Here is a 12,369-nt window from a genome sequence, read left to right as displayed (position 1 = left end):
TCGCACCCCTATCTACACCGTCACCATCATCATCATCAAAGGATGTTTTTTGTGTAGTAGGGCCACGCCTGTCACGCGGGAGAACCCTAAAACCAAGACTGCCCAAATTGCAGAATGCCCAGTCACGTTGCCAATCGCCGGAGGCAAGGCCACAGACACCATCCATGCGTCCATACATGCATACCCACCAAACCAAACCAAACTGTTACTTCTGTAATAACTAATAATGACAACAATAGTACAATACTAACTTGAGAATTAGCTTAACTATTAAAATTTTGACAATAGTACAATACTAACCTGAGAATTAGCTTAACTATTAAAATTTTGAGTTTTTTTTAATAATTACAGGTTTGAGTTTTCTTAAAACCAATAAATATTTATATATATATTAATTTTAAAATTAAATGAGATGCACATGAACTAGCCTTAAAACTTATGTTAATAGTAATTAAAAAAACAACAACAATACTATCTCATGTATATCTACACATTTTTTCCTGTTTCGAATGAAGGGTTCGAAGGAGACCAAAGCACCTCTGGACCCCACCTTCCCATTACCATACCCTCCACTGTTGTTCTCTGCAATATGAAGAGAGGGGGGAGAAAGAAGAAGATACAGTTAATGCCCTCGCTGATGCACGCTCTTTTTAATTAATGGGTATTTGTGTCCTCTTACAGACATGATCATCTCGTTGAGCATTTGTTTTAATTCATGATGATGCTCAAAGTGTTGACTTCTGTACCTCTCAAGGTCCTAAACAATGGCATTATCAAAACTATATATCTGGCGCCTAACTATAATTGTTTCTGATCCAGTCAATTCTAGCAAGTTTCTTCCCCCTTCTAGGGATGGTGGTAGGGTTGATGGACGGAAAGCTATGGTGTCATGTTTATTGAGATGACTCGGTTTCTATTGAATTGAGTTGGTATAACTTATTTTTCTCAGGAAGTTCATTTGAATATAAGATTCTTATCAAAATTATAGAAGAAAACAACAATATTAATGTAGAAAAAGAGACAAATACTACTATAATTCAAGTTTTACTATAATTTTATATTTCTTTGTGGGTGGAGGAACGTTTTTATCTTTTTTTTTGCTCTTATTTGTGTACTCTGATTTTTTTGGTTCTTTCATATATCATGTTAACATTTTAAGAAATTAAAAATATAATTCAGACAAATAAAAAAAATATACGTAAAACAAGAAACATAAGGATTATGATTATGGTGCATATACATCTATAAATTCAAATAGATTATAAAATTATAAATTGAACTCTCCTGTATAATTCTTGTATGGAATATCCCTCCAATTGGATATTATTTTTTATTTACAGAATTTTACCCCATGCCCACCTCCTCGGAGACACTTGTGGATGTAAGGCTCTACTAAAAGAAGTGTTTTTGACAGCCCTACAATATCCTTAAATTTTTCCATAGCCTTCTATTAATGTCTGTTAATAATTGACGTTCAATGGCTCTATTTCAAGCAACAATATGGTGCCTTTTTGAGGTAATTTCAATAGATAACCTTGAGACTCCTTTTTTTTTTTTTGGGAGAAAGTAATAAAATATCACTCATTAATTATAAATCATATTCAATCTTTTAAAAATAATAAAAATATTTTTTTATATAGATTTTATATTTAACTAACAAATTCAACGTTATAATTCATAAATCAAGAGATTGAAAATAATAAAAATATTTTTTTATATAGATTTTATATTTAACTAACAAATTCAACGTTATAATTCATAAATCAAGAGCTTGAACTTGGTCTAGATCTAGACCAGGTTTGATTTTAAACTGAGTTAGAAGTTGAGTGATTAAATTTAATAATTTAGTTAGTTAACTTATGATTTAATTGACTCGGTTAAATCTAGGTGAGATTATACATAAATAATATTAAAAAAATTTAAAATAAATTTTTATATTTTTTAATTCTAATAAAATTATTTTGATATAAATTCAAATTAAATTTATATATTAATTTGGTATAATTAATCCGCTAATTTACAACTTAAATTTCATATCGAGTTAAACTTTAAGTTGGTATAGTAACTATGTTTACACAAACCACTTAAAATCATATTATTTTTTAAAACCTTCTCTCTCGTGTTTTTTTTTTTTTATTCTTGTATTTATCTTTTCTTTATTAAATAAATATCGGTAGTCACACTTTAATACCATGAAATTTGTTGAGGCCCATGAAATGTCTAGCACGCGCTATCCACAGAAGCAGGCGCATGGCAAAGTCATAGAAAATGCACGATTCCTATAATGCCCTGAGAAAAGGGACTGGACAAGACGTACGGTTTATTCCTTGTGTAAAAGACTGCAAAAAACACTTTAATTCTGTTTTTTTTTTTACTTCTTTATTTCTGATTATTTAATCTGTTTATCCATTATCCAAAGTTTTTTTTTACAATATCTCATAAATAAAAAATAAAATATTTTACAGTTTGTTGGAAAAAGATACTTCTTCTGTTGCCTAACGAGAGCATTGCTTGTACTTCTTTAAAATCTAATGGTGGTTGGTTTTTTTTTTTGTTTTTTCAAGTGGATGTTTGGTAATATTATTTTATTTTATTTTTATTATAAATTAAAATTATTTTTTTATAATTTTTATATTAAAAATATCTTTTTTAAAATAATAATAAATCTTTGTTTTTTCAAGTGAATTTTTGGTCATATTATTTAATTTTTTTTTTATTATAAATTAAAATTAACTTTTCATAATTTTGATATTAAAAATATTTTTTAAATAATAATAATAATAAAATATTATTTTGATACATTTTTAAATTTAAAATACTTTAAAAAAATAATTTTAACCACATTTTCAAACAAACATTAAAACTATTGGTTTTGTTTTCTTTTTTTAAATAAATAAAGAACCGTCACTTCATGATCACCTTGTTCAATTCTTGTCTTACGATAGGATGATATTAATTTAAGTTGTTATTTATTTGATTAATGTGTCATGAAGTTCTTTTTTTTCTTTTTACGTACTAGATGCTGATTTTCTTACATGGTGGTCTTGCGAAGTAAGGGAGGTAAGCACTTGGATTCGAATAAAAAACGCTACTGAAATTTGAAATCAATCCACTGGTCATCTGATTATTGCCGAAGAAAACATACAAGGCGACAAAGGAAGATGCTTGTTCATTCACTTCTAAGCCAATTTACCCCAGGTTATCATTGCTGTCGAGAGAACCTAACTAATCTATATATGATCGCTAATTATAGATAACATGCATAACGAGGTTGGTCTCCTGATTTCTTCCAACAGAGATAACATCCACGCATGATCATTTGACTAACTAAGATTATGTAAATGGGAAGGTAGAGTAGACAGGCACAAGCGTTAATTCTCTTAAATATATCCTTAATTACACTAATTGTATGGTTTGAATTATCATTATATCGCCAGCTGCAGGCAGCTTCCAGGCCTTTTTCAAGCGGAGCTATCATTGTATGGCAGCCCCATGCACCTTCAAGCAAAAGACAAATCTTGTGCTTACATCCATACAATCTCGTCATCAATAAAAGATCAGTTGATTAATTGACAACACATTAATCTTAGAAAATGCCCAGCCAGTTATGAACAACGTCGTAAAAAGATGTTGGATGGAGGTATTCCAAAGTCGAGCTAGATCTAGCTGAAAAATAAATTAAAATACTGAAAAGTTGGAGGATAGATGATTCTGCTTGGAGCTTTGTCGTTATCATGGGAAATACTGTAGCAACATTAATGATACAAAGCAAGTTAATAAATAGTCATCATGGTAAAGCCTTAAGCAAAGTCAAGAAACCAGCACAAAAGAGCAACCACCGTTTTAGTATGCTCGATGCTGTGCAAAGCTCAATTAATGACCAGAAGAATGTTGGACAGCCACCACTTTAGTTTATTAAATTAATGGACATTATGGGCACTTCAAAGAGTTTGAAACATCCCCGCCAAGTTCTGTTGAAGACTTGCTTCCCAGAATGTGCGGGTGATAAAAGACTGTTTCTGACAGGTGACAAGACACAAGTCATGTACCTTGGTCGTGCATCCAGTGTACATTCAGCAAGAGAATTATACATACTTACATGGAGCCTCTGATCGAGAAGTGCAGTTGAATGAATGGCTGCGTCGTGGTGGGTTTCAATAGGTTGTCAATTGTCATTAAGGATTTCATCTATAATTATATTTAATTTAAATTTTAATATTTTAAAAATTATAGATCCGACTCATTAAAAAAAAATAGACTCGAATAAATTGAATATACTGCGTTGAGCTAAATATTTTATTAATATTACAGATGTCCGGCGGGGATTGAGTGTATAAATTCCGTCATTCATTGAAGATTCTAAAAAATAAATATCCTTCTGTCTTCCATTACGATGGATATTGCAATGTGTTTTATGGTATCTCAAGCATATAATTAGCACTGACCATAAAAAAAATGATATTTTAAAACATGAGATAAAAAATGATATATAAACAAAATTGAAGAGATATAAGAAAAAAATATCTATACTAAATATTAGAGTTACTTACTAATTAAATAAGTTATACATACGGCGGGGTTGAGTTGGGTGGTTTTTAAAAATTTCAATTTACATTCGATCTATCATATTTATTTATTTGGTTTTTTAAAATATTATTATTTATGATATTTATATTAACCAACCGGGTCAAGTGAAATAATATAAATATTAGATATTACTTGGTTTTCATAAACACCCCTGCCTAAAGTTATATTATACAACAGAAGGCTCGAGTCACCTTACTTGTCGGAGCCCCAAGCAGGGAAGAGTGGATAGTTAATAGTTTTAATTTAAGAAGAATATGGTGGGAAATTGAAATGACTTTCTTGGATCCTGAGAGGGACGATTGTAACAGTGACTCATAATTTCGATCACATTATTAAGCAAAGAAAAAGGGAACACAGAATCATTAAAGGGGGGAGCGAAAGAAAGGGAAAAGAAATCCAAGAAAACCTAAAGTATACGAGAAAAAATACAGGTATTTCACAAGAACAGGTGAGGTGAGAAAAAGAAATCAAAGAGAGATAAAAAGAAAGAAATGGAAGTCAAGAGAGTAAGGGGGCCACGTATCATAATCATATAGTTACAGTAGCAAGTTGTTTCCCTATTTCTCTTTGTTTCTTTCATATACCCACCCACCATCGGCATTCGGCACCAAGAAAACCCACTGAAGCTGCTCAGCAAAACAATCATGATGAAACACCCTCTGCAGCCAGCACTCTCAAAAAGCATAATCATCTCTCTCTGTCAAAACCTTCCTTCCCTTAAATTTACCTCTCTTAACTCCACACTTCTCTCAACCAGATTTCTCACTTCCCCACAACCATGAAACTTCCTTTTCTTTCCTTTCTAATTACGTTCTCCTTCTTCTTCTACCTGTTCGAAACTTCTCTTCTAGTCTTCTCTGCTTCGACTCCCCCTCTCCCTCTCCCTCTCCACTCTCTTCTCTCCATAAAGACCTCCCTCAAAGACCCTCTCAACACTTTCCATGACTGGAACTTGTCCAAGGCTTCAATCCAAGACCCAGTTTGGTGTTCATGGTCTGGCGTCGAGTGCAACCCAACAACTTCTCAAATCACATCACTTGATCTCTCCCGCCGCAATCTTTCTGGTGTTATTCCAGCTGAAATTAGATACTTAACCAGATTAGTTCACCTCAATTTGAGTGGAAATGCATTTGATGGGCTTCTTTCACCTCTCATATTTGAACTAAGTGACCTCAGGATTCTTGACATCAGCCACAACAACTTCAATTCAGAATTCCCACCTGGGATTTCCAAGCTCAAGTTTTTGAGAGTCTTCAATGCCTACAGCAACAGCTTTACAGGTCCATTGCCGAAAGAATTTGCCAAGCTGCGCTTCTTGGAGGAGCTCAACCTTGGTGGAAGCTACTTCAAGGGAGAAATTCCAAGGAGTTATGGAAGCTTCCTGAAATTGAAGTACCTGGACTTAGCTGGAAATGAACTGGAAGGACCATTGCCACCCGATTTAGGATTCTTGATCCAGCTCGAGCACCTGGAGCTTGGTTACAATGAACTCCTATCAGGCAATGTACCAGAAGAATTTGCGTTGTTGACTAATCTCCAGTACCTAGATATCTCACAGTGTAATCTATCAGGCAATCTCCCACCACAACTCGGAAATCTTACCAAACTCGAGAACTTACTCCTTTTCAAGAACCAGTTTACTGGTGAAATTCCGGTGAGCTACACCAATTTGAAAGCTCTGAAAGCACTTGACTTATCCGATAATCAGCTTTCAGGAACAATTCCAGAGGGATTATCTTCCTTGAAAGAGCTAACCAGGTTGAGTTTGCTGAAAAATGAACTCACCGGCGAGATACCACCGGGAATTGGCGAGCTACCATATCTTGACACGTTAGCTCTCTGGAACAACAACCTGACGGGAATCCTCCCGCAAAACCTTGGTTCCAATGGGAATCTACTGTGGGTCGACGTCTCAAATAACTCGCTCTCAGGCCCAATTCCTCCAAATATTTGCCAAGGAAACAAGCTTTACAAGCTCATTCTGTTCTCCAACAAATTTTTTGGTAATTTACCAGATTCTCTAGCAAACTGCACCTCTTTATCCAGGTTCCGAATCCAAGACAACCAACTCAACGGCTCTATCCCTTACGGATTCGGCATCTTGTCTAATCTTTCCTTCGTGGATTTAAGCAAGAATAACTTCACAGGTGAAATTCCTGATGATCTTGGCAATTCCCAAGAGCTTCATTTCTTGAACATTTCTGAAAACTACTTCAACACTGCTTTACCGAACAACATTTGGAGCGCGCCGAATCTTCAGATTTTTTCCGCCAGCTCATGCAAGCTCAAGAGCAAAATACCAGATTTCATCGGATGCAGCAATCTGTACAAGATAGAATTGCAAGAGAATTTGTTAGATGGCAGCATTCCATTGGATATTGGTCATTGTGAGAGGCTTCTTTCTCTTAATTTAAGCAGCAATTCTCTTACTGGTATTATTCCGTGGGAGATTTCTACACTTCCTGTCATCGCTGATGTCGATTTGTCCCGTAATTTACTCACTGGTTCCATTCCTTCAAATTTTGCCAATTGCTCGACTTTAGAGAGTTTTAATGTGTCCTACAATTCGTTAACGGGTCCAATCCCTGCGTCCGGTACAATTTTCCCAAATTTGCATCCCTCCTCCTTTTCGGGCAATTTAGGCTTATGCGGTGGGGTTCTGCCGAAGCCGTGCGCTGCGGACACATTGGGGGCTGGAGAAATGGAGGTCCGCCATAAACAGCAGCCCAAAAGGACTGCTGGGGCTATAGTTTGGATTATGGCAGCTGCTTTTGGTATTGGCCTGTTTCTGCTTGTGGCTGGGACAAGGTGTTTCAATGCGAATTACAGCCGTAGATACAGTGACGATCGAGAGATCGGACCGTGGAAATTAACCGCCTTTCAACGGTTGAATTTCACGGCTGATGACGTGTTTGAGTGTTTATCAATGTCTGATAAGATTTTAGGGATGGGGTCAACGGGGACGGTCTACAAGGCCGAGATGCCAGGTGGCGAGATCATAGCAGTGAAAAAGTTGTGGGGTAAGCACAAGGAAAATATCAGACGGAGGAGAGGGGTGTTAGCTGAGGTGGATGTTTTAGGTAATGTGAGGCATAGGAACATAGTGAGATTGTTGGGATGCTGCAGCAACAGGGAGTGCACAATGTTGCTGTACGAGTACATGCCCAACGGGAATTTAGAGGATTTGTTGCATGGGAAGAACAAGGGAGAGAATTTGGTGGCTGATTGGTTTACGAGGTACAAGATTGCACTGGGTGTGGCACAGGGGATTTGTTATTTGCATCATGATTGTGATCCTGTGATTGTGCACCGTGATCTTAAGCCTAGCAATATATTATTGGACAGTGAGATGGAGGCTAGAGTGGCAGATTTTGGGGTGGCAAAGTTGATCCAAAGTGACGAGTCCATGTCTGTCATTGCTGGGTCTTATGGCTACATTGCACCAGGTATGGTCCTGTCTCTGTTCCTCTTTATTTTTTCTAATGGTACAATTTATGCTAGTTTGGAATTTGCTAGTGTCAAATGCATTTCATTTCTAAGAGAAACGTAAAACATGGGAACCGATCCTTATATTAAGAACTTGGAATTTAATTGTTAATAGTCAGTTTCTGTAAGAATTTACAGTCTGTAGTTCGGCACTGCAGCAGCTCTGTCCCTTTATTTCGTTTCCAGAAACAACTTGATTAAGTTATGTTGGTATAACAAAGAAAACAAAAGAGGAAAGGAAAATGCGTTGCAAGGGTACTAGATTTATGAGGAGGACGGAAAGTATAGAAATTCTGTTTTCTTTCCAGGAGAATGGTGATCTTCAACGTAATATTGCTTGCCTACTTTTCTTTACTTGAGAGTCCAAGTCTGGCTTGTTTACAAACAGTACCGGACAGAAGCTGGTTACGTTTAAAGTTCTAGGAGACCCTTTGTCTTTCTCTGTTTAGTTCGTTTTGTTGGTCTAAGATATGGGGGTGTCAAATCTTGAAACAGAACACGCGAATTGAAGATAATGCCGCATTAAAAAAGAAAAACACTATTCTGTGGTGTTATTTTCTTGATTATTGCGGTATGAAAGACATCCATACATATTTGATTTTGCAATTGCAAGAGGAGGAGTGGATAGTACTACAGTACAGAGTGCTGTGACGGGGCGGGGCGGGGCTGATGCCATTCCTTCTATTGGCGCCGCGAATTTGGAACTGTTTGAAACCTTTAAGTGCATGGCGCACTCACTGCTGCGCGTGAACCCTCTACTTTTTTTTTTGTTTTTTTTGGGGGGGTGGATTTACCATATACAGTTGGACCCCACTCTTTTTTTTTTTGTTTTTTTTTGGGGGGTTGGATTTACCATATACAGTTGGACCCCACAAAGAAATTCTTTTAGATCCTTTCATTCATTGTAGTTTTTGACTTCTTGATGCACTAGGCATAATTTCTTTAGTGTTTTGATTGAATTGGGTGGCTGATATAGTGCTTTCTTCTCTCTTTTGCGCAGAGTATGCATACACACTACAAGTTGATGAGAAGAGTGACATTTATAGTTACGGGGTGGTGTTAATGGAGATTATAAGTGGTAAAAGGTCAGTCGATGCTGAGTTTGGGGATGGTAACAGCATTGTTGATTGGGTAAGGTCTACGATAAAGACTAAGGATGGTATTAGTGACATCTTGGACAAGAATGCTGGGGCATCCATTGCATCTGTGAGGGAAGAAATGATGCAAATGCTTAGAATTGCTTTGCTATGCACCAGCCAGAATCCGGCAGACCGACCATCGATGAGGGATGTAGTGTTGATGCTGCAAGCAGCCAAGCCCAAGAGGAAATTGCCTGGAAGTATAGTTAGTGTTGGTGGTGGTGACCACATAGTTACTGCTGATGGGGCTATTGCTCAAAAGCATGCAGTTGAATGTTAATATGATTAATTTTACCGGTTTTATCTTCCTTTTCTTTTTCCTAAATGTTATTTTTCAAATGGCGGGGATTGGTATAGGAGAAGTGATTTTTCTTTTCTTTTCCTTTCATATATTTTCAATGGAATTTTCAAGTGTTCTTGTTCTAGTTTCTTTAATGTTATATTGCGCTATGACCTTTTGTTGTGTGACACTTATAATAATTAATTAAAGTTAATGATTGTTAGTATGGAAAGGCATGGAGGGTGGGGTCAAAAGTATCCAAGGACAAAGGTTTTTAGCATGAAAAGTCAACCAATGTATCTGGGAGCAGGGATTGATTGTTTAATAATGTATTAAAATAAAATTTAATTTAAAAAAAACATTAAATTTTCATGAAACATCGTTTTTACATACTCAAATTTACCACATAAAATTACCCAAAAGGGGGGGGAGGAGCAGAGAGGAACAAGCTCCCGAATGACCATACAATTCATATGGGTGAGCACCACTAACCTGAGATTTATTGATATCTAAATAATGGATGCAGGGAGGATTTGTTTGAATTTGAACGTTCGAAATAGATTCTCGTAGGAAGGGAAAAGAGGGATTGTCAATTTAAATCTAACAGTTTATTCATGTGAATGCCATGAGTACTTTCTTGCTTTCTGTAACATCTTCATAACTGGAAAAAGAAGAAAAGGACCGCAAAAACAAGCAGGGGGTCGATCAAGAACAGTAAGTTTTTTGTGAACTAGTGCTTGACCTAGCGGTGGAAGGGTTGTCCCCTTCCACTGCATCTGGGTTCGAGTCCTAACGTGCACGCCTATCATCCCCGCGGTGCTTTACATGTCTACTGGATTTGCAGGGTATTCAGTGGGCCGTGGGAATTAGTCGTGGTGCACGCAAGCTGGCCCGGACACCCCACGTAAATCAAATAAAAAAAAAACAGTACGTTTTCAAGTTATTATGAGATTCTTATGCAATAGTGAGGAGTAGAATATTTCGAAACCTTCACAGCAAAGTGGTTTAACTTTCCAAGGGTCCACTGTTATGCTGGAATGTTGATTATCTATATAAACCTGCAGAAGGTTACGCAGTCCCTTGAACCCTTGCATCTGCCGAGGCACCGAGGCACCATCTGTTGAGGTTACTTTGCATTTTTCCTCAGACTTCATTCGAAGCTCTAGGGTTGGTCTTAAGCCCTTGAGGCCCATCAGCTTTATACACTATGCTTGAGCCTGCACTATAGGGCCTGTGCTTCTCACGATTCATTCACAAGTCCACAATCATCTCTCATAATGTTGAAATAGTATGATACCATTGATCATGAAATATCAAATATCAAATGCTTGTTGAATCATGTGAATTGTGTAAAAATAGGATACTCTAAATCTGAGAATCCAAGAGTTTTATGTTCTCTATATATTTTAAAAAAAGTGAATGAAAAATTCCACTTGGCAAGCTATACCAAACTAATTATACATTTGTTTGGAGTTCACCTAATTAACATCAAACGAACATGGATGTCGGTGCCTCATCATTGTTTTCCCCCCCTATTTCCACAGCCCACGTACAAATAGTGGAAAAGGAATGGGACTGATCTCTTGTTCTAAACAGAGAAATATCAACGTAGCCTTGTCCTTTTGTCATTTAATCATGTCTTGAGACAGCTTCCTCTTCCTCTGAATCCTGGCCTATTTGCAAGAGATGTACTCTCACACTTTTCTCCCATGCCTGAAAGAGATTATTCACAAAGTAAATATTTAAAACATCAAAGAAAAAGTTTTTTTTTCTTTTTTTACCGTGTAAATAAACTTAACAATACTGACACAACTCAATTGAAATCAAGTTAGGGCTAGACACGTTCGTTGGACACTCGAACCCCTTTGAAACCTCTTACCCGAACTTGAATATGTGGATTCAAGTCCAAGCGCCTGATTTCACATAATTAGCCGAAATTGGGTCCAGCTTCAGATTTTTCTGTAAGCGGTCAAATATCACTGTGTCAGTGGCTCAAAAAACCCAATTTCGAAACGAATTCAGGCATAAGGCCGGCTCGTTTTAAGAAATTAATTTGAGGTTGTTTTCGTACTCGCTATTGACGAGGTATTATTAAGGAATAAAGGAAGATTATGATATAAAATACTATAGGAAGTTCTAAGGCAGCAGCTCTTGTAAGCTCACCACTAGTTTAGCAACTACGGTTATTGTTTTCTCCATTTCCTCCAAGCTTTCATCTTGATTTTGCAGTGTGCTCGAAAGCTCTGTAATCAGATAAAGGACTTTCTCGACCTGTTGAACAATGTATTATTGAGTATATGCCACACGTAAATAATCATATCAGCCCAGGAAAAGAAGACACAAATTAACCTGGGAGAGGAATTTATTTATGGTCCCTTCTATGCTATCCATGACCTGCGCTGCATTGCTAATAGCTATGTAGACTGATTCCACATCTCCCTGTTGAGGAATCAAGAAATTAATTTTCGGAAAAGAGTTTAAGTTAAACAAATTAAGTAGACACCTCTCTAATCATGAAATACCTTAGCATCTTCTTCAAGAGGGAGTTTGACTGACAATGCTGATAGTTTCCTTGTCACTCTGCCTACTGCTTCAAAGTTTTTACCCTCTAATTTTGCCCATTCACTAAGCAGTTTCATTTGTGGGTTGATAATTTGACACAATTTGACCTCGTGCTTCAGCTTTCGGATTTGAATTCGCTTTTCTAGTATGATATTTCTCGTGTTGACGATTCTAAGCCAAACATGAAATAATTTATCCTGGAAAGCAAGTAGAGATGGAAAAAGTTAGAACATGGATAATTACACTAATCTGGAACTAAGATTGAACAGCTGAATCGAGTTGCAATGAACAATAGCAGCAAACTTCAAATGTCAG

General features: G+C 36.5%; 2 protein-coding genes across 3 annotated transcripts; one reads left to right on the top strand and one right to left on the bottom strand.

Moving 5' to 3' along the window:
• Positions 1–5,064: 5,064 nt before the first annotated feature.
• LOC105121420 (leucine-rich repeat receptor-like protein kinase TDR) lies at positions 5,065–9,718 on the top strand. Its single transcript, XM_011020046.1, has 2 exons — positions 5,065–8,033; positions 9,074–9,718. Exons 1-2 carry the CDS (start codon positions 5,366–5,368, stop codon positions 9,490–9,492), a joined length of 3,087 nt encoding a protein of 1,028 aa, XP_011018348.1. The 5' UTR covers positions 5,065–5,365; the 3' UTR covers positions 9,493–9,718.
• Positions 9,719–11,023: 1,305 nt separating this feature from the next.
• QWRF7 (QWRF motif protein (DUF566)) lies at positions 11,024–12,256 on the bottom strand. 2 transcript variants are annotated; one of them, XM_011020044.1, is made up of 4 exons: positions 12,015–12,256; positions 11,842–11,931; positions 11,656–11,763; positions 11,024–11,205 (listed from the first exon to the last, which is right to left on the bottom strand). In XM_011020044.1, the coding sequence occupies exons 1-4, from the start codon at positions 12,129–12,131 to the stop codon at positions 11,122–11,124; spliced, it is 399 nt and encodes a 132-aa protein (XP_011018346.1). In that variant the 5' UTR covers positions 12,132–12,256; the 3' UTR covers positions 11,024–11,121. The 2 variants fall into 2 exon arrangements, with proteins under 2 accessions (XP_011018346.1, XP_011018347.1); XM_011020045.1 differs by lacking the exon at positions 11,024–11,205 and adding an exon at positions 11,371–11,451.
• Between the last annotated feature and the right edge of the window lie 113 nt (positions 12,257–12,369).

The sequence above is a fragment of the Populus euphratica genome, unplaced genomic scaffold (assembly GCF_000495115.2).
Source record: "Populus euphratica unplaced genomic scaffold, PopEup_1.0 scaffold25.1, whole genome shotgun sequence".
Classification (NCBI taxonomy): Eukaryota; Viridiplantae; Streptophyta; class Magnoliopsida; order Malpighiales; family Salicaceae; genus Populus; species Populus euphratica.
The sequence above is the reverse complement of the archived record's forward strand: the minus strand, read 5'-3'. Positions and strand labels throughout refer to the sequence as shown.